A 22495-nucleotide genomic window follows, 5' to 3' on the forward strand; every position below is an offset into this window, starting at 1 on the left:
GGGAGCCGGGGGCTCGAACCGGGATCCTTACGCTGGTCCCTGCGCTTTGCGCCACATGCGCTTAACCCACCGTGCCACCGCCCGACCCCCACATTATTTTCTTAATGTGACACTTTGGGGAACATACCTAAGGCCTCACAATTGCATAACACCTCTGAGTCCTGGCCCAGATTCATTCATTCATATTCTCTCCCTCTCCCTCTCCTCTCTCTCGCCACCAGGTCTTCACCAGGGGCTTCATGGTTCCACTGCTTCTGCCAGACTTTTTTTCCCTTTTCAGATGGGGTAAAACAGAGGGAGGGATGAGAGCCCCCCAACTTCATCACTGCTTGTGAAGCTCCCTCTGTGCTGGCTGGGAGCTGGGAGCCAGGTCCTTGGACAGGTAAAATGTGTGGTCTACCAGCAGGGCTATTTCCCAGCCCCTTTCTAGCCTTTTTATTTTTGAGATTTATTTTTATTAATTGGATAGAGGCAGACAGAAACTGATGAGGGGGGAGATAGAGAGGGGGAGAGAAAGTAATCCCAAACGCTGCTTCACCACTCTCAAAAGTTTTCCTCCTACAAGTGGGGACCAGGGGCTTGAACCCTGGTCCTTGCACATTGTAACATGTGCACATTGTAATATGTGCACTCTACCTGGCCCCCCTTTTTATCTGAGAGAGATATACAGAGAGATGAGAGCTATCACAGCACTGCTCCACCATCCATGGGGCACCCCCTGTGCTGTCCATGGGGCTCCCATGTGGTACTGAGGCTCAAATCCAGGACCTCGTGTCCAGCAAGGCATGCACCTTTGTGGGGAGCTATCTCAGGGACCTGGGGTTGAAATGCACAGCCAGCTGGGAGAATGCTGCCTGTCTTCCAGCTTTTTTAAAAAAATATTTTTTATTTTCCCTTTTGTTGCCCTGGTTTTTTATTGTTATTTATGTCGTCGTTTTTGGACAGGACAGAGAGAAATGGAGAGAGGAGGGGAAGACAGAGATGGGGAGACAAAGATAGACACCTGCAGACCTGCTTCACCACCTATGAAGTGACTCCCTTGCAGGTGGGGAGCCGGGGGCTTGAACCAGGATCCTTACGCTGGTCCTTGCGCTTCACATCACGTATGCGTAACCCACTGTACTATCGTCCAACTCCCGGTCTTCCAGCTTTTAGGGCAAACAAAACACTCCAGAAAGACGAAGTGGCACTGAGGTATGGGGTAGGGTGGGGGCACTGAGGTGTGGGGTAGGGTGGGGGTGGAGTGTGGCCAGGAAGCTCCAGGTAACCTATGAACTCTGTCTCTGAAATGTCTGCTTACTCTCGCCTTATTCTGGCTCTGGTGTATCTGATCCCTGAAAGTGGTGTTTACACCCTTTCATCGGCCCAGTCATCTCTGTATCTGGCTGGTGTCACCAACCCCCTACCCCCCAGGTCCCAGGCAGGTTGGGCTCAACTCCGCATTCCTGTGGGGAGTGACTCTGGGGGACGAGACCGGAAGCCAGGGAGAGGAGGAGACAGAGACACTGAGACTCACAGAGACTGCATGGAGGGCTGGGGGCAGTCAGAGGAAGAGATGTGGAGATGAGAGGCAGAGGCAGAGACACAGAGATGAAGTTATAAAAAGACAGATATAGAGAGACAAAGTGGAAGAGACAGAGATAGACTAAGATGGAGAAGAAAACTGACACTCAAGGAGAGAGAGAGATTAAGAGTGGGGGGGGGGCTGGGCACACTGGGTTAAACACACTTAGTATGAAGCAGAAGCATCTGGGTTCAAGCCCCCACTCCCCACCTGCTGGGGTTATGCTTCAGGAGTGGTGAAACAGGTCTGCAGTTGTCTATCTTTCTCTCTTCCTATCTATCTTCCCTCTTCTATCAATTTCTCTCTGTCCCATCCAATAAAAAAAAAAAAAAAAGAAAAAAATGGCCGCCAGGAGCAGTGGATTTAGTGTTAGCACTGAGCCCAGTGATAACTCTAAAGAAAAAAAGGAACCTCAGAGGAAGCATTAAGAAAAAAGATAAACAGAAGGAGAGAGAGAGAGAGAGAGAGAGGTCTAAAAAAGAGAAAGGCAGGTAGACACATAGAAAGAAGAAACAGAAATAAAGACACACAGAGATATAGAGACAGAGAATCAAAGAAAATCAGAGAGGGGGAGATGAAGGGAGAAAACAGAGAGGCAAGGTACACCTGGCTGAGGGCATGTATCACCATGCGCAAGGACCCAGGTTCAAGCCCCTCTTCCCCACCTGCAGGAAGGAGCTTCACGAGTGGTGAAGGAGGGCTGCAGGTGTCTCTGTCTCTCTATCTCCCCTCCCCTCTCAATTTCTCTCTGTCCTATCCAAAAGAAATATTTTTGAGGGGTCTGGGCAGTAGTGCAGCAGATTAAGCGCAGATGGTACAAAGCACAAGGACCAGGTGTAAGGATCCCAGTTTGAGCCCCCAGCTCCCCATCTGCAGGGCGGTCACCTCACAAGTGGAGAAGCAGGTCTGCAGGTGTCTGTCTTTCTCTCCCCCTCTCTGTCTTCCCCTCCTCTATTTTTCTCTGTCCTATCCAACAACAACAGCTACAATAACTACAAGGGCAACAAAATGGGAAAAATGGCCTCCAGGAGCAGTGGAGTCGTGGTACAGGCACTGAGCCACAGCGATAACCCTGTAGGCAAAAAAAAAAAAAAAAAAAATTGAAAAAGAGACAATGAATAAAAAGGAGCCAGGAATTAAGCTAAAGACTTAGGGAGCTGGGAGGTATCCCTCACACCTGTTTTGGGGGGGCTTCTTGCTGACCTCCTTACTTCCTCTCCATCACACACCCAGGGGGCCTCTCCTGCAGCCTCCCTGCCTGAACAACCCTGGGGTCCCAAGGGGCCTGCAGTCATGTGCTCTACCTTTACCAGAGAGCACCTGGCCCAGCCTTCCCTGGAGTCTCTGGAAGTCTCCGCACTTGCTGGCCCCATCTGCACCTCCTCCTAGGCTCAGAGGTACCTGCTTCTTTCCAACCCTCTCCGCTGGGCGCCCAGGACATGAATTTTCTGGAGTTCACCAGGCTCCAAAGGTATAAATAGTTGATGTCACATTCAGCTATTAAACACGGTTTTAGTCCCACTTGTGATGTTGGCTGCACAGTGCGCAAGAGGGCAGCTTTGATGTAGCTAGTGGAACCGAGATCATTTTGAGCAGATGCTACGATGCTACAACTGAGTCTGTTAGTGTTTCCATCAACAACCTGGTTGTGTGTGCATGCAAGTGGGTGGGGGGAGAAGGAGAGAGTGTGTGCATTAAGGGGAAGTATCACACCAAGGAGTGGCTGGGCACAGAGTGAAACTCCATGACTCAGTGGTTTTACAGAACATTCATTTGCAACTTGGCAGCTGGATGCAGTGTCCAGATGTAGTGAGAGTTTGGGGGTGTTCAGCTTTCTCTCCCATTACTCAATCTGGGGGCTTTGTCTTCCGTTGGGTAACATAGAACGACCACAGGAAACAAACAACAAATGTGCTTTTGCTGAGTTGGGATGCTTGTGGTTGATGCAGAAGCCGGGCAGGGTGGCCTGGCTCTGCCTGGGGCCATGTCCACAGCCTACAGTTGGACGATTAGTGAATGGGTACACGGGATGGGAAGGCGGGAGAAGTGGGGGCGGGTGGAGGCAGGCACAGAGACAGGGACAGAGAGACCTGCCTGCTTAGGGTTTTGGGGGCCAGGGAGACCCCAGCCAGGACTAAGTGGTGATGCCAGGCATCCTGGCAGAAACATCACAAGGACTGAATGTAATTGTCACAGCCACTGGGTGACATAAACCTGTCTCCCCCTCATCTCACTCTGAGCGCAGAGAAGGAAACTGAGGCACAGGGAGGTTGACAGATGGACTGAGCAGCAGCCCCAAGAGCTGACATCTAGTGCCTCCCTCGTCTAATGAGAGGTGAGGCAGCTCACACCTGGCTGAGGGGCCTTTGTTTTCTGGGGTGCCAAGCACCTTGGGGGGACTCTTAGAAAGCCTCTTGGTGACTTCTGGAGCTTTAAGGAGTCATTGCTTGTTGTGACAAGTGGCCCACACTAGGGGCTGGCTCTGTGGAAAAGGGGCCAGGTGGTGGCACATCTGGTTAAGTACACACATTACAGGGCACAAGGACCCAGTTCAAGCCTCTGATCCCCACCTGCAGGGGTAAAGCTTTACAAGTGGTGAAGCAGGGATACAGGTCTTTCTGTCTCTTCCTCTTTCTCCTTCTTCCCTCTCAATTTCTGGCTGTCTCTATCCAATAAATATAGTAAAAAAATTAAAAAAGAAAGAAAAAAGAAAAGAGGTTACCAGAGCTAGGCCACCCACACAGGAAATATGTAGCTTTGGGACTAGACAGAGAGACTGTGGTGGTGGCGGTGGTGTGTGTGTGGGGGTAAATAGCATAATGGTTATGCAAAGAGATTCTCGGGCCTAAGGCTCCAAAGTCTTAGATTCAACCCCCCTGCCCCCACACACACACACCACCATAAGCCAGAGCTGAGCAGTGCTCTGGTAAAAAAAAAAAAAAAGAGAGAGAGAGACACTGGGTGCCTCAGTTTCCCCAGATAGGGACCAGTCATGTCTCATCCACACTGTTATAAGGATTGAGGGAGGTGGCACAGTGACAGAGCGCAGGACTTGCAAACCCAAGCTCCCCAGCACTGCGTGTATCTGAGTGACGCTCTCTCTGCTCAGTCATTCTCATTAGAGGCCCGGCGGTGGGTCTCCAGTAGAGTACAAGAATTACCATGAGCAAGAACCTGGGTTCAAACCCCTAGTTCTCATTTGCAGGGAGGGTGGGGAGGGAGCTCACAACTGGAGAAGCTATGCTTTCTCTTTCCCTCTCTCCCTCTCAAGTTTTGTCTCTATCAAAAATACGGGGTTATTGGAAAAGTCACGACCTATTTTTGTATGCTTTCTCTGCAAAAACGTGCTGTTACTTTTCTGATAATCCGATAAACAAAAGCTTAAGAAAAAAAAATTTCAGTGAGGCAATATGTGCAAAGCATGAGTCAACTGAAACTAAGTCAATCTTAACCTTTTGCTGCCCCCTTCCCCCAAGGTCGCTCCGCATCCTTCCATTCTGGAGCCCAGGTGGCCTGCCAGCCTCTAGCCACCTGCTGGACTGCTCAGCAGGTGCAGAATGGGACCCTCACATGCCTGCAAAGCCCCTTCATCTGTGGTGCTTGTCCTCCACATGGCAGGAAGGGTGAGGTGGTCCTCTGGGCACCCACAGATGCAGACCCAGACAGGCTGGGGTGCCTGTGCTTCTAGCTCCAGTGCAGCCAGGTCTGCACTTAGGAAGGGGTGTGGAGCGTGCGAGTTCCCGCCAGCCCCTGGGCTCTGTACTCACGCTGGATGTCAATGGTGACTGAGGTCTCCTTGCCCCCGGGGATGGCTTTGTTGGTGGCCCGGCACACGATCCTCTGTCCGTTCTCCACGTCGCCCGGGGAGATGAAGAGGGTGCTGATGATGCTCTCCCGCTTGCCGTCACGCAGCAGGGTCTAGGTGGGGAGAGAGGACCGTCACTCTGATGAGCCAACCTGGGGTGTGGGTATGGGGGGGAAATAGGCTCTGGCCTCAGAGAACAGGAGGGGGGTAGTGGGAGGATGCCAGGCAGCTGAGGGCACCCAAGGGTGCCAGAGTCCATGTAGAGCAAGGGGCTGCCCTGGGCTGCTTGGCTGGTTTGAGAGCTGAGCTGCAGGAGGAGGAAGCAGGAGAAAGTTTTCCAGCCTGCGGTGTATGAAAATCTGGGTGACCTGTGCGTGCAGGGAACAGGCACCGGAACTGGAGGGCTGGCGGAACAGCTCACCGGGCTAGTGTGCTGCTTTGCCGTGTGTGTGGCCTGAAGGAAGCTTTGGTGTTGTGGTCTCTTTCACACATGTTCTCTCTGCCTATCTCTCTGTATTTGAAGAAGTCAGGGGGCAGTGAAGTCCTGGATACACACACACACACACACACACACACACACACGTAGAAAGAGAGAGGGAGGGGGGCACAGGGACGGGGGCACAGGGAAGGAGGAAGCAGAGGTGGAGTGAGGTAGCCACAAGCCAAGGACTGCCAGGAGCTACTAAGAGCTGGAACAGACAGGGAGGAGCCTCCCAAGAGTATGTGGAGGGAGCTTGGCCCTGCTGAGCCCCGGTCTCAGAGTTACGGCCTCCGTAACCAGGAGATACTATTTTTGTGCCTTAGGCTGGTGGCATTTTGTGATAACAACCCTGAGAAACTGACACAAGTCCTAAAGCCTTTGGTCGCCTTTTCACAAGGACCATGAAGTCACTCTGCAGCTTGTCCCCATCTGGGCAGTCACCCCTACGCTTCCCTGCACCTCCTTCCTGCATGTCACTTTGGGGCTCTGCATGTGAGCTCACAGGAGAAACAGGGACTGGGGAGGTGTACTGTGCAGAAAGGCCATTTCCAGAGGGATCAGACCTGTCTAGTACTCAGGACTGAACTGAGTACTTGTTGCTCAGATTTCTGATCGCAAGAATGAAGCTGACCCCCTTTCACATGAGGGGTACTGGGCTCAGTTTTTCTTTGCCCTGGAAGGGAATAGGGACTAGGTGGGCATGCTGTCCCTCCTGCAAAGGCTCTCTGAAGGACTGGAGCCCTGAGCTGACCTCCCTCCTGCCATGGCTCCCGGAGAGCCCAGGGGTGATTGGTATGGCCTCCATGCAAAGGTGGAAATAGTTAAGAGTTAGTTAGTAGCTCCCCAGGGCTCTGAGCTTGCTGGCAGAAGGCAAGTGCTGGAACCTTTTCTGTGGGCTTCTCCATTCAGTGTGGCCTTTCTCTACTTGGGCAGCCCTTGCATTCTCCAGCTCTAGGAGAGCAGGACTCAGGGGAGCCTCTGTCTAGAACAACACACCCAGAGCCGGGAGATAGCTCAGCTGGTAGGGTGCAGGTCTTGCTATGCCCGAGGCCCTTGGTTTGAGTGCCAGCACCACATGGAGGCACCATGATGCCACTCTAGATGGTGGTGGTGCTGTGTTGGTGCTATGGTGTCTCTTCTATGTCTGTCTCTCCCCCTCTCAAAAATAAATGCATAGATGAATGAGAAAAAAATGCATAGATGAATGAGAATTTGGGCTGGAGGGGGGGTTGGGTGTTAGAAGGAGCTTGCAGTGGTCCGGGAGGTGGCACAGTGGATAAAGCATTGGATTCTCAAGCATGAGGTCCAGAGTTCAATCCCTGGCAGCACATGTATCAGAGTGAATCAGAGTGATGTCTGGTTCTTTCTCTCTCTCTCCTTCTACCTTCATGAATAAATAAATAAAATCTTAAAAAAAAAAAAGGAGATTGCAGCCCAGGTTCATTCCCCAGAGCAGCCCTGAAAGACAGGGCATCCTGCTGGAGGCAGGACCTCCTGGAAGTCAAAGAGCCACAGGGCAGAGCCCACACCCCTGCTCTTCTCCTGGGTACTCCCACCTACCAGGGCCTAGCAGGCTCCCTGAGGGAAGGGCTTGAGGCCCCCTTCCTGGGAAGTGTGGTGCCACTTGGGCCAGTCCCTGGAGCCAGTGGGCTGAGGTCTCAGAGCAGCCTCAGAGCAAGGTGCTCAGTCAGAGGCCTGGGGAGGGGTGAGGAGAGTGTGGCTACCACCACCCCGTCAGCCTGGGCTCCCCCCCCCCTCAGCCTGCCTCCCCCCCCCACGCAGCAGGGGCACTACAGCAGCAGCCACTTGCAGGCTCCTCTTGGGAGACCTCAGGCAGCTATAAATAGCCCAGTGATAATCAGAACAATTTCCAGCATGAAAATAAGCCATTGGGGTAGGGTGGAAGCCCTGGGATTTTTTTTTTTTCCTTTCTTCCTTTTCCTCCAGCAAACAAGGGGCATTTATATAAATTTGAGTTAGCCTAGAGCCCCTAGACTGATCTGCATTGGGATGGAGGGGAGCTGAGCTGGACTGGGGGTGTCCTGGGAGGGGTGCCAGCAGGCTTGGGATCTAATTAGGCTTTCTGGCTGCACCCCCCTCCTCCCAGCACCCAGGGTGCTCCTCGGCCTCACAATGATGATTAATGACATATTTACTGTGTCTAGGCGTGTGCTTTTCTGGGAAATAAAAATTGTGGCTCAAGTTGTTTGTTCCACCTAATTAGAGCAAAGGGAGATGTATTCATTAACCAAGGGGAGACAGGAGGGAAGGCTGACACTCTGCTGGCTCCATATGGGGGCCACTCTCCCTGGCCCCCAGGTCCTAGGTGGACTCTCCAGGTCCTCAGGGTAGTCATGGGAAGGAAACTGAGTCAGTGAGGCCAGGTGGAATCTGTTGGGCCTGGGCTGGTCTGTCATTTCCTTTGCCTGCCTCCTTCCTTCCTTCCTTCCTTCCTTCCTTCCTTCCTTCCTTCCTTCATTCTTTCTTCCCTCAACTCCACCTCTCCATCCAGCTCTTTCCCTCTTCCATAAGACACTTCTTTCCCTCTTTCCACAAGATACTTCATTTGCAAATGAAACCATAGCACTTCCTGGCCCTCGAGGTCCCAGCAGACCAAACTTTGCATCCTTTATCTGTTCCCCTCAACCACCACTCCTCATTCTGCCCTGACCTGAATTTGGCTCTAAGGGTGCACCCATGGATCCTGAGGCTGCACCCCCCAAAACAAACAACCCCATTAGCATGCAAACTGGCTCAGGGAGTTAAGTGCCTTATTAATGAGGAGCCACTTGGCTTGGGCACCACCAGTTTCAAGCTCCCCTGAATCCTAAGAGCAGGACCCCAGGTGAGGGAGGATGGAAGCTGAGTTTGGGTGGCTCATTGATATGCACATAGCCTGCAGCCTGAGAGCCTGATTGCCTGGCAACAGCCTCATCTCTCCACCCTCACTCACCTCCCCACCTGCTGTGTCCCTTTTTATTTTTTTAAAACCTTCTCTCTGCTTCCCCTCTTTCACACCTATCTGGGGGACCCACTAATGCTTATTGTCACCAGGATGGAGTGCAGGCATAAGGAGTGGGGAAATCACACCGGTCTTGCCCCTGCAGGGAGCCCTAATACTGGTGGGGGGGCCACCCTCCAATTCTGAAGGGATGCCTGCCACCAAGACTGTGTTTGACAGCTGACACTGGGCCAATTCCAGATCCTAAAGGTGGACAGATGGGGGCTACCGGGGGTGCTGGGCTGACTGGGGGAGAGGGGCCTTTGGCAGGAGCTGGGCCCTGGGGGTTGCTGTTCAGACCTCTTTACAGGAAGGGCCTGCAGGAAGCTAGGGTGGCTGTGGGGGTGGGCACCCTCATAACAGGTAGCCTTCAAAGTGGAAGGGAGAGGGAAGTGGGGCTGGAGGTGGTGAGTCCTTGCACTTGGGATGAAGCAGCAGGAAGCAGCCGGTGGAGCAGGAAGCTGTTCTCTCACTCCCCAGGATTCCTCTCTGGGTTCAGCTCACACCATCCTCCCTGGTCTTCAGAAGCCGCACTGCCCACCCAGCCTGTGCATTTGCTGGCTTTCCACACGACTGCACATGGCTCCATGCCCCTCACCCACTGAAGGTGGGTAAGGGGCTGGGTGTCCAGGAAGCAGGACTTGGAGGGGGCCACCTGCCACCTGCTCTGTGCTTCTTCAGCCAGGCACCCGCTGGGAGCTTGGGGCACCCACTTAAGCACCCACATCATGAGGGCTTTGGCAGCACTGTGTTTCAGAGAAGCACTACCAGCCTGTGCTGGGTGAGGGCCAGGCTCAACATCATCCTCCCCTGCTGACCAAAGGATGGAACAGCAGAAAGACGGTTTTCAGAAAGCCCAGGCTGTGAGACCCCTAAGAAGGAGAGTTGGGATGGGGGATGCTGAACTCTGGGGGGAACCCCATAGGACCAGCTGACATTTCTGGGACCCTACCTCCTGGCCAGGCTCTTTACAGAGTGTTAGAAATGAGAGCTTCCTTCTATGTCTCAAAATGGTCATACTCCCCTTTGGCAACCAGGAAAATTGAGGCAGAGTGAATTATTAAGGAAGTAGTTAAGGTTATATGACAGCATAAGAGTGGGTTCTAGAGTCCAGTACTACTGGTGTCCTTATGTGAAGAGAACGGGACAAGGAGAACCTCTTTCTCAATATTTAGTTACTCACTTTTGAGGGAGAGAAAGAGAAACCAGATCACTGCTTGACTCTGGCTACCTGAGACCTCATTGTGCAAGTCCACTGTGCTACTGCCTCACTATCTCCCTGACCCCAAAAGCTCTCTTTTCACACATGTGGACATGGAAGAAGTGACTTACAACTGAAAGTCAGAAAGAGAATACTTCTTTGTCTCCATGTATCTTTTTTCTTTTAAGATTTATGGAGGGGGGGTTAGATAGCATAGTGGTTATGCAAAGAGACTCTCTGGACCTTAGGCTCCAAAGTCCCAGGTTCAATCCCCCACACCACCATAAGCCAGAGCAGAGGAGTGCGCTGGTGTTTCTCTCTGTGTCTTTCTCTACATCTCTCTCAAAAATAAAATAAATAAAACACTTAAAAAAATTTTTTTTTGGGGGGGAAGAACCAGAACATTATTCTGGCACATGTGATGCTGGAGAATGAATCAGGACCTCATGATTGAGAGCCTAAGACTTTGACCCCCTCCTGGGTCACCCCCTTCTCTCTCTCTCTCTGAATCTGCACTATTCCTGTGTCTTTGCTCTATTTGATCCACTGTTGGCACCCGGATCTTGCACTTCTAGCTCCCAGAAGTGCTCAGAGTAGGTCACAGTTTGCTGTGGAAGCTGCACACTTAGGGAGGGCAGCTGGAGCTAACCAGTGCAGAACATCTAGCCCAGACCCTCTGCCCTACAAACAGGAAATGGAGGCCCAGGGTGTGACTTTATTAAGGTTCCATGCAGAGTCCAGGCCCACTGGAATGCATGCTGTGACTTTGGCCCCTCTCTTCACCAGATGGGGCAAGTGTCTGGTGGGACACAGATCCTGGCTGGGGCCAGCTGGCTCAGCCTCAGGGAGGGCCTGGATCGATGCCCAGCCTCGAATGAACACTCCCTTCCTTTCATCCTCTGATGATACATTCTCTGGGCAGTATTTCTGTGTTTCATAACAGTGAGTGGCCTCAGCCCAGGACGTGTGTGAGGGGTTATCTCTCTAGGCAGCTTGCCCTGGGATGGGCCCGGGCCACAGAAGGCGTCTGTCCTGCACTCTGGCGCCAGGCTTTGGTTGGGGTCAGGCCTGGCTCCAAAGCCCTGGGAATGGTTCCTCTATGGGGAAGGCACACCCTCCCAGAAGTGACTGTCCTCATATCCCCCACTGGTGACAAAGACCTCACTCAGCTTCCCAGGAACCAGGAAGAGGAGCCAGTAGTGGGGTTGGAGGGGGCATAAGGAGGGAGGTCTGGACCTCCAGCTTCCTGGGGCACTGGCCCATGTGTTGGAGGCTGTCTTGTGCATGTTGTGGGACTGTGGCTCCTACCTCTATCAGCTGAGAAGGGGCCTCTCCTCCCCTGCCTTTCCTGTTCCTTTGTTTTGTGGTGTTGGGGATGCAGCCCAGGGCCTCAGACATGCAAAGTGTATGCCCCACCACTGGGCCTTGTACCACCTTCTGTGCTTCCTTTCTGCACATTCAACTCCAAGGCTCTGTGTGCAAAACAACTCTATTCAGTTTTATTTTGCGTGGACTCTGGTGGGGGCTGACTGGTTCATTCCTTTGTTTCTTTATTATTTGATAGGACAGAGAGACATAGAGAGGGAAGTGGAACAGAGAGGTAGAGAGAGAGACAGACAGACTAGAAGCTTGAACCCACCCAGGTCCTTGTGCCCAGACCTGTTTCTTGTTTTTAATTTGGCCAACTAGTCTTACTGCTGATACAGAGGCCAATTCACCACATGCTGTGACCTTGTGACTTTCCAGCTCATGGTGCTTCTGTGAATAAGAGAATAGTGCCCCTGCTAGTAGGCACAGTAGAATGCAGGCCTTGGTGGGAAATTCTGGACTATATTTCATCTCCCTGGCTCCTGAGCCAGGCAGCTTGGACAGGGCAGAACCTATCTGAGAGCGGTGGCTGTGTGGCCAGATTATCAAATGAAAGTGAAATATAGGACACTCAGTTAAATTTGAATTTCAGATCATCAAATTTTGGGGGACTGGGAGGATGGCTCAGTAGATAAAACACATGCCTTAGCATGTACTAGGCCCGCGTTTGATCCTTGGCACCACATAAGAACACCAAAGAAACCCCACAAATGGTAGAGTACTCTCTCCTTCCCTTCTTTTTTTTTTTTTCTCTCTCTCTCTCAAAAATATGAAATGAAAATTGGGCTGGGGAGGTGGTTCAGCTATATAGCTGGAGATGAGTGAAACATTAGATTAATTTACTGGAACAGCATAGTCAAAAAAATGTAAGCCCGGGGGCTGGGTGATAGTGCAGTGGGTTAAGCGCACATGGCACTAAGCTCAAGGATTGGCTTAAGGATCCCGGTTTGAGCCCCCAGCTCCCCACCTGCAGGAGGGGGTCGCTTCACAGGCGGGGAAGCAGGTCTGCAGGTGTCTGTCTGTCTCTCCTCCTCTGTCTTCTCCTCCTCTCTCGATTTCTCTCTGTCATATCCAACAACAATGAAAGCAAGAATAACAATAATTATGACAACAACGATAAACAACAACGGCAACAAAAGGGGAAAAATAGCCTCCAGGAGCAGTGGACTCATAGCGTGGGCACCGAGCCCTAGCGATAACCCCGGAGGCAACAACAACAACAAAAAAGTAAGCCCATAGTGCATGGCATACAATACTTAAGACATATTTAATACTAAAAAGTTGTTTAAGACTTATCCTGTGTTGTATCTGGCAAGCCAAGACTCTGGCTATTTCTATCCCCAAGGCCCCTTTTGCGGCCATTCTGTATATTTTGGGTCTTGACCAAGTTCAGCGATCACTTCAGGAAGAGAAAGAGAAGAAGAGAGACAAGAAAAGTCACATGAAAGAGACAGAGTTCAGAGGACCTAGTGGGGGTTGTATTGTTATATGGGAAACCGGGGAATGTTATGCATGTACAAACTATTGTACTTACTGTTGAATGTAAAACATTAATTCCCCAATAAAAAAAAGAAAAAAAAAAAAGAAAGAGACAGAGTACTGTGACCCGGGAGGTGTTACAGCAGGTAGGGAGCTGGGTTTATAAGCCTAAGGCCCTGAGGTCATTCCCTAGCATCGAATATGCCAGACTGATCTGGCTCTCTCTTTAAATTAAAAAAAAAAAACTTTTTAAAAGAGAGCATACAAAGAGGAGATGCATATAGAGTGAGGGAGAGAGTTACAGAGATAGTGAAAAAACCCACAGAAGAACATAGAGAAAGCAAAGGTGACCAGAGGTGGGTGTGTGGGGTAGGGGCAGCACAGCTGTCGAGCACAGGACTTGCAAGTACTATGTTCCTAGCATCACTACGGCAGAGTGATACCCTCTCTGTCTGAATCTCTTTCATACAAATAAAGACCATTGGGGGAAAAAAAAGAAGGAAAAAAGAAGAAAAAATTGCAAAGAGAAGATAAGAAAAAAGGGAGCAGGGAGCCAGCACAGCATGAGCAAAAAGGACTTGTATGTCTGAGGTCCCAGTGGTCTCAGGCTCAATCCCTGGTCCTGCTGTGTGTGGAGATGAGCACTGCTCTGGTTTCTTGTGAAGATCAATAGGAAAAATAGGGCCTCTTGGAATACACCTCAGAGAGACCTACTAGCCTTTCCCCAAATGGAGACCCCAAATCTCATCTGCTATAGTCTTACCTTTAGATTCCTGATTCTTAAACAATTTGTTCTGCTTTTTTTCTTTTTTAAAGACTTATTTATTTATTCATGAGAGAGATAGGAGAGGAGAAAGAACCAGACATCACTCTGGTACATGTGCTGCTGGGGATCAAACTCAGGACCTCATGGTTGAGAATCCACTGCTTTATCCACTGCGACATCTCATGGACCACAATTTATTCTGCTTTCTATCTTAATGCTTTTTTAGCCACCAAGTTGCAGGTGCTACCATGATGCCATCTTGACTTCACTGGACAGATGACTTCAATGTACTCTGGAACTTCACCTCTCCAGAAAGATAGAAACAGGCTGGGAGTATGGATTGACCTTCCAACGCCTGTGTCCAGTAGAGAAGCAATTACAGAAGCCAGACCTCCCACCTTCTGCACCTCATAATGATCCTGGGTCCATACTACCAGAGGGATAAAGAACAGGAAACCTTCCAGTGGAGGGGATGGGATATGGAACTCTGGTGGTGGGAATTGTGGGGAAATTGTACCCCTCTTATCCTATAGTCTTGTTGATCATTATTAAGTCAACAACAACAACAACAAAATACACACGGGAGTCAGGTGGTAGTGCAGTGGGTTAAGTGCAGGTGGCACAAAGCCAAGGACCGGTGTAAGGATCCTGGTTGGAGCCCCCGGCTTCCCACCTGCAGGGAAGTCACTTCACAAGTGGTGAAGCAGGTCTGCAGGTGTCTATCTTTCTTTCCCCCTGTCTTCCCCATCTCTCTCCATTTCTCTCTGTTCTATACAACAACAATGACATCAATAACAATTATAATAATAACTACAACAACAACAAAAAAACAAGGGCAACAAAAGAGAAAATAAATAAAAAATATTTTAAAATGTTAAAAAATACACAAATAGGATCACAAAACGTAAAACAGCTTTTAACTTTAAACTATGCTAAATATCATGTACTGTATTCTGAATTTATCCTTCCATTAAAGTTTAGATTGCCTAAGTAAAAAATAAAATAGCAAAAGCTGCTGAGAATGGGGTGCACCCCCCCACCCCCAAACCTCACCTTAGAGTAGGTGGCCCCATTGATGACCTCTCCCTTCCTCAGCCAGATGATGGAGGCGGCGGGCTTGGCGTTGTCTGCATGGCAGGTGAGGTTGAGAGGGTCTCCGGCCCGCAGGCTGATCACAGGCCCCCCAAGGATGACAGGGTCGTCGGGTGGCACTATGGGGAGAGGAGGAGTGAGGTCAGGCATCTGGCTCTAAACTGACTGGGCAGAGGGAGCTCTAAAGGATGATGGCAGGGACCATCACACTTGAACACACACCTGAGCCTGGGCATGACTGTGGGGAGACCCTGGCAGCAGTGCCTCAGACAAGTGCCTCACATGTTTATTTAAGAGGCTGCACAGCCGAGATGGCCAGGGCTGCCCTCATCAGCCTGCCACCCAGACCTGATTGCTGTCTTATCTTCCTCTCTCTCTCTCCTCCAGGGTTATTGCTGGGGCTTGGTGCCTGCACTATGAATCCACTGTTCCTGGTGGCCATTTTTTCCCATTTTGTTGTTGTTAGATAGGACAAAGAGAAATTGAGAGAAGAGGGGAAGAAAGAGAAGGGGACAGAAAGACAGACACCTGCAGACCTGCTTCACTGCTTGTGAAGCGACCTCTCTGCAGGTGGGGAGCCAGGGATTTGAACAGGAATCCTTGCACTGGTCCTTGCGCTTCACCGCACTATGTGCGCTTAAGCTAGTAGTTACCACCAGACTGACTCCCTTCTCTCTCTCTCTCTCTCTCCTTTCCTTCCTTGATATTTAAATAAGTATAAATTTAATAGGAGAGAATTTAAGTGGGAAATGGAGATAGAAATATGCAGCCCTGCTTCACCACTTGTGATGCTTCCCCCCTGCAGCTGGGGACCTGGAGCTTGAATCTGGGCTCTTGAGCACTGTATTGTGTGCTCTCAATCAGGTGCACCACTCCCAGCCCCTTATTTCCTTTCTTTTGAAACAAATCACTATGATATCTATTGTCTGATTTAATCCACACACTGTTCTCATCCCCACTACAAGACTGGACACTCAGCCTCTACAGCATTATGACTTGCCCAAGGTGACACAGTGAGTGGGGAGCCTGGTGTCCTGACACTGGGGCAAGAGGCAGGTCCCTTCCCTGAGGGTGTGGGTGACAGGTACTGCCAAGGCTGGCAGCCTGCTGAAGGCTGCCCCTCTTGATGAAATGTTTCTCTCCTTGCAGAGCAGCTCTGGCCTCTCATTCCTTGAGTCAGATTGACTCTCCCACTAATTTCTGTTTCCCGGGAGCAGGTCTGAGACACGGAGAGGGACGCACATGAACCCATGAATCTGAGCTAGGCCTGATGAGCATGCTGCCAACATTTGCTGGCTCCAATGGAGTCCCTTCTGACCCCCAGGGGACACAGCATGGTCAGTTATGATAGATGGCAGAAGAAGCACAGAGAAGTCAAGGCCTGGTCCAAGGTCACACAGCCTCTTCGCCCTCCCCCAGATCTTCATCCCAGGCAGGGGCTGGGTCAGTCTCACTGGAGGCCTGGGAGGGGCTGAACAGCCCATTTGCTCAGGGCAGGCAAGAGGGGAAAACAATAAATATGGCAATGCAATAGCACAAAGAGCCTCTGCCCATCTGGGCTTGGGAAGCCCAGCAAATATTTCTGCTCCTAGCCCTGGCCCAGTGGAAAGAGGGCGAGACTGAGACCCAAGCACTGCTCTGCTCTGACAAATGATAATTGCATCCAGGGCCTCAAACAAGCAAGCTGGTGCTCAGACAGGCTGGGCTCTCTCTTTGGCCTTGGCTCCCCTCCTTGCCTAGGACCTTCTCCTCCCATGGCTCTCATGTCTACTCAGGCCCCAGGAAATGCCAGGAGCTGGGGTGGGGTGGGGTGGAAACCTTGGGGTCTAGGGAAGCACCCCAAAGCAGCATCCTCTTGCTAGTTTCTCTGCCTCCTTCCTTCCTGGTTCCAGGAAAAGATGATTTCACCTTCCAGCCTGGCCAGGAGCTCTCAGGCCTCCTCCAACCCCCCAACCCTGCCCAATCTCCACTCTGGAACCAAGGCAGGGTGGGGGGCAGTACAGATGGTGGGTGAGAGCTGGACGTTGGGGACGCCCCCTCATACACCCTCATCAGAGCTCCAGGGTGAGGGTGTGGCCAGAGAACCCTGGGAAGCTAATGAGGGTTTTCTGCAGATGGTGTGGGTGTGACAGCTGCCAGGGAGGGAGCATTCCCTCCAGGCAGGGTGGTGAGTGGGGAGGGGTGGGCACGGTAGGGGTGCCAGCCTTCTTTATGGGGTGTCTGCTTTCTGCCCACTGGGTGTCCTGGATGGAGGCGTTTCCCAGAGCTTGGTGAGGGCCAGGAGTAATGGACTTAACCTTGTAACAGACGCTCCATGGCTGGCTCTGTGGAAAGTGCCCTGAATCAAGAGTCACAGGCCCCTCTCCGGGCTTTATTTCCTCAGACAGGACCAGGAGAGGCCAGCAGTGCCTCTGCTAAGCTCTCTCCTACATTAGTTCATGTTTGCCTGCTGTGTGCTAGAAGCTTCTGGGGGAGACAGAATAATGGTGATGCAAAAAGACTTTCATGCCTGAATCTCTGAGGCCCCAGGTTCAATCCCTAGCACCACCATAAGCCAGAGCTGAACAGTGCTCTGGTCTCTTTTACTCTCATGAAAATAAAATATTTATATATATTTTAAGAAGGTCCTTTTGTCAGGCCATGGAGTGAATCCCAACCTCTGGAGGTTGGAACCCCAAGAGCCCTTCACTGTTTCCAGAGTTTCAGAGGGCCACTAAGTTTGAGAATCACTTATCTCTGAGGCAGTGCTTTGGGCTGTGGTAGAGAGGTGGAGCACAGAAAGGGGCGGAGCACAGAGAGGGGCGGGGGCTGTTCCCAAAACAGATTCAGTGAGGGGCCCTCCTGGGTGCCTCCTGAAAGGCCTGAGGGTTCATCTTTTTTTCCCCTCAGGAAGTAGAAAGTTGAGGGGTTGTCAGTCCTGAACCGGACTGGGAAGTGAAGTGCCAGAGCAGCTAGCTGGGGTGCTTCTTTGGCCCCAACAGGAGATGCCTCACCCTGTGAACGCCTGGGGTTTCTGGAGTGGACTGGAGAGGGGCAGGTGGGGGATCCTCTCTAGGGCTTCAGCTTGGAATGTGGGACCTAGAGCCTCGAGGGAGTGGGTAGTATTCCGTGAGCACCCAGCTTTCCTACTCTCTCTCAGAATGGGTCCTGATTACATCTTCCCAAATAAGTGGTTATCATGCCGGCTATTCATGTAGCTATGCATTATTGATTGGCCTTCGCCTGGCTGCACACCAGATGGGGTAGGAGGGGGTACAGATGGGCTGGGGGGTGGGGCTGGGTGGGTGAGGAGAGAGGATGTTTGGGGGGTCATTGGGCTGAGTAAAAATCAACAGTCACTCTTGGCAGCTGGGCCCCTGATGGAAGGGGAGATGCTCATTATCTCCCTATTCAGATGGGGGTGGCTGGGGCCAGGAGGGGGGAGTCTGGCATTATTCATGCCCCCCCCAACTATTATCCTGAACCACTATAGAGCTTGGTCTCCTAATTTTTAATCACAGGGAAGGTGGAAGCTTTCGCCTTTTGTGATTAATCCAGCGATAAAAATAGTTGAGTGTTTTGGTGTTGTGCTTGTTGTCAGTCAGGAGGAAGAACACATTAACTGTTGGGTGACTGAGGCCCGGGAGACACCTATGGGAGATTCTGAGGGGAGAGAGCCTGAGTAGGTCCCGGTTGGAGTTGGGGGGTCTCTGGTGCCAGGAGCCGGTCTGGGGGAGACCACGGCCTGACCTTGGACAGGGGCTGGATGTGTGAGAACATAGTCCCTCTTGAGAAACTGGCTTCTCAAAAACTGCTTCTGAAAGTGGGCAGACCCTGTCAGTTAAGGAGTGGTTGGCTCCGGGCTGCTTTTTCTCCTGTCGTTCATAATTTAGAGAGGCAACTCCTTGCTCTCAAAAAGGTGCTCCCAGGACCTGAAGGCTCTGAATGTCTGGACTGGAGCCTCTGCTAGGGGTGACTGTCATCACACTGGATGTCACTGGGTGTAGTCAAAGGGGTCTTGCCCAGGCCAGGACTGATGGTCACTGTGCCGAGACTGGGGGACCCCCGGCTCACTTGACTCACTACTTTTGGCTTGCCAGGTGGGCCCACCATTCCTGGCCCTTCGAGGAAGCTTCTCTTGGCATCAGGCCCTGGGATAGCCCTGTGGGAGCTTCCTCCATGGTCCATTTGCTTGTGAGGAGTTCTCTGGCTGGGCTGCCAGGATTCCTTAGCTGCTCTGTCAGCCCAGACGGCTGGTCAATGCACATGTGCTGACAGAGGTCAATAGTGCAGGGGCTGGGAAGTGGACTGGGCCAGCCTCTGCCCTGGGTCAACATGGTGGGGAGCCTCGCAGACCCTGTGCTCTTTAGGGGGCAGGGCTCAGTTTACACAGTGTATGTATCACACAGGATTGGAGTGGGCCTAAAACAAAAAACAAAACAAAACGGGATGTGTGGGGCCGGATGGTGGCACGAACAGTTGAGAGCACACATTACCATGCACAAAGACCTGGATACAAGCCTTCCGGCCCCACCTGCAGGGGAGGAGCTTCATGAGTGGTGAAACAGTGCTACATGTATCTCTCTCTCTCTCTCCCCCCAACTCCCTCCTCATAACAAAATATAAGTAAATAAAACAAAAACTAAAGATGAAATCTGTATTGGGAAGATAGCACAAAGGCAGCACACTAGACTCACAGGCCTGAGGCTCTGAGGTCCCAGGTTTAGTCCCCAGCACTGCCATAAGGAACAGTGCTCTGCCTCTGTCTGGTCTCTGCCTCCAATTAAAGTAAATCTTGGGCCAGGTGGACATTATAGTGCATAAGGACCCAACTTCAAGCCCCTGGTTCCAACCTGCAGGGGGGAAGCTTCAGGAGGTGTGAAGCAGTGCTGTAGATCTCTCTCTCTCTCTCTCTCTCCTCTCACACTATCTCCTCATTCCCTCTCAGTTTCTATTGCCATCAAAAATAAATAAACAGATAAGTAAATAAAATATAAAAAAAAATGAACAAATCTTAAAAAACCCAAAACAAGGAGGGACAGACAATGTAACAGTTATGCAAAAGACTTCTATGTCTGAGGCTTCATAGTCCCAGGTTCAATCCCCAGCACCATTATAAACCAAAGCTGTGTAATACTCTGGTAAAAAACAAACAAAACAAAACACCTAACCTAACTTGGTTTTGTGTGCTTGATTTCAAACTTTCTGATTTCCCATACAGAGCAGAGTCTGTACTCTCTCCACAGTCCAGACCTGCCCTGGGGACGACGCTTCTCCCACCGGCTCACACCCCCTGTGGCCTGGAGGCCCTTACAGCCGCCACCAGAGCCAAGTTCCCTTTTTTTTTTTTTTTTCCCTCTGGAATGTTATTTTCTGTGTTTTTGCCCTGCTGAAGTCTTCCCATCACTGAGATGAAGCCTAAATGTCACATCTTCAGTGAGCCTGATCCCCCTAGTGTTCTAGCCTCTCAATTCCTTGCTATTTTTCCAGCCTGTCTATTTTTTTCCCTTCAGTTTCCCTAGAGACTGTCAAAAATTGCCAGTGTGGACTATATTTCTTTTTTATTTTCCTTTCTTTTTTTCCTTTTTCCTTTTTTTTTTTTACCAGAGCACTGCTCAACTCTGGCTGATGGTGGTGCAGGGGATTGAGCCTGGGACTTTGGAGCCTCAGGCATGAGAGTCTCTTTGCATAACCATTATGCTATCTACCCCTCCCCTGGACTGTATTTCAAGTCATCATGGTGCAGTATTGGGAAAAGTTTTCAATGAGCAATAATCACACCTTGGATAAAGCTCATTGGCTATGGTACTGCCTCTGTGCAAAGCTACCCCAGCCTGTCTTATTCTTCCTCACTGGACTCATTCACTGTCTCCCCTCATGGAAAAGAGGTTCCCTGACATCAAAGATAGATTTTCAGTTGTCTCTATTCTGTCTGTCACTATTGCTGCATCCAGATCAGTGCTTGACACGTAGCAGGCGCTTGGTAAGTACATAGTGAGTAAATAAGTTAAAGGAGGGGATTTATGGCCATTTGCTTCTGAGGTCAACACTTTCTAGGTTTTCTTTTCTTATCTTTTTAAAGATTTTATTTATGTGCTGCTAGGGATCGAACTCATGCTTGAGAGTCCAAAGCTTTATCATTATGCCTCCTCCCGGACCACATTTTTTTTTTAAAAAGATTTTATTTATTAATGAGAAAGAGAAAGAACCAGACATCACTCTGGTACATGTGCTGCCGAGGATTGAACTCAGGACCTCATGCTGGAGAGTCTAGTGCCTTAGCCACTGCACCACCTCCTGGACCACTCTAGGTTTTCTACGAATCCACTGCTCCCGGAGGCCATTTTATCTCTTTTGTTGCCCTTGTTTACCGGTGTTGTTGATACTACTATTGTTGTTGTTGGATAGGACAAAGAGAAATGGAGAGAGGAGAGGAGGGGAAGGCAGAGGGGGAGAGAAAGATAGACACCTACAGACCTGCTTCACCGCCTGTGAAGCGACTCCCCTGCAGGTGGGGAGGCGGAGGCTCGAACCGGGATCCTTCCGCCGGTCCTTGAGCTTTGAGCCACCTGTGCTTAACTTGCTGCGTTATCACCCGGCCCCCTCTAGGTTTTCTTAAACTGTCCTTGACTGGTGCCCTGCTCCACTGTGACTTCTGGGTTAAGTTAGAGAAATGAGTAAGCTCACTCCATGCTGGGCTGGAAGCAAGCAGTTCTGTTTCATAACAGGTTCTTTGTCATTGCCATTTCCCCCTTTCCTTAAAAACAAACAAACAAACAAACAAAAAAACATGGTGCTGTGGAATCAGCTTAAGGTCTCATGAGGCTCAATGCTTTCCAGCCTAGTATTTACTTTCTATATTTTTGGAGAGAGAGAAAGAGACGAGAGGAGAGATGCCAAAGCCCCACTCCAGCACCCATGGAGTCCCCTTGGTGTTGTCCACAGTGCTCCCCTGGATTGGACAGGGCCTGTGCTTGACAAGGCTTGTACCTGACCTGTTGCACCATCCTCTGGCTCTGGCACTTACTTAATTTGGGATTCAGGAGCTCTGTTGTCCTACTCTTGTCCCTGCTGGGTCCTCTTAACCAGCCTTCAAGGCTTAGCTAAGAGGGTGTCCTCTCTGGCTCTTTCAGTTGGCTCCAGTGACTCTTGCCTTTGACCCCACAGAATCCCAAGTGCCTTTCCATATCATGTCTAACTGGTTCCATGGAGGTGTGCTGCACATTCTCTCCACCCTCCACCCGTCATGTGATTCAGCCATGGCCGCTTAGGGCATCTCCTATGTGCTGGCTGAGCCTAATCTGGCTCCAGTCCACTGCTTCATGGACTGTGATAACAGGCAGGTGAGTTATATAACCTGACCACCTTAGCCCTCTTATCTGGGAAGCAGGATAATAAAGATAGCGCCAGGCTTAGGGTTATTGCCTTTATGATATGAAGACTGTGAAGAGAGCTTTGTAAAGGACTGTATATAATATTGATCAGTAGGACTGACTGACTTTAAGAATATTATTTAATTCTGTTGTTGTGCAAGAGGCTCTGAGCCAAGGGTCTTTAGTTTTTCCCTCAATATCCTAGAAGCAGGGATATCAGGATCTCCATTTTATAGATTAGGAAGTGGAGGCTCAGGGAAGGCATGTTATTGTTAAGGTAACACAGCTGCTGAGTGGTAGAGCTGGAATTCAGCTTCAGGTTTGTTTGATCCTCTGTTTTGCAGCTGAGTCACAGTTCTTACAAACCTGGGAGAGAATATGAATAT

General features: G+C 50.7%; 1 protein-coding gene and 1 pseudogene across 11 annotated transcripts in view; both read right to left on the minus strand.

Moving 5' to 3' along the window:
* Positions 1-22495, minus strand: part of KIRREL3 (kirre like nephrin family adhesion molecule 3) — a 624884-nt gene that overhangs the window by 20996 nt on the left and 581393 nt on the right. For all 11 annotated transcript variants that reach the window (XM_060180147.1, XM_007539447.3, XM_060180153.1 and 8 more), the window contains 2 exons: positions 14719-14876; positions 5332-5482 (listed from right to left, as the gene is read on the minus strand). In XM_060180147.1, coding sequence (XP_060036130.1) covers positions 5332-5482; positions 14719-14876 — 309 coding nt within the window. The remainder of the gene's footprint in view (positions 1-5331; positions 5483-14718; positions 14877-22495) is intronic.
* On the minus strand, positions 20252-20562 carry LOC132535199 (U4 spliceosomal RNA; annotated as a pseudogene).

The sequence above is a fragment of the Erinaceus europaeus genome, chromosome 20 (genome assembly GCF_950295315.1).
Source record: "Erinaceus europaeus chromosome 20, mEriEur2.1, whole genome shotgun sequence".
In the NCBI taxonomy this organism is placed as follows: Eukaryota; Metazoa; Chordata; class Mammalia; order Eulipotyphla; family Erinaceidae; genus Erinaceus; species Erinaceus europaeus.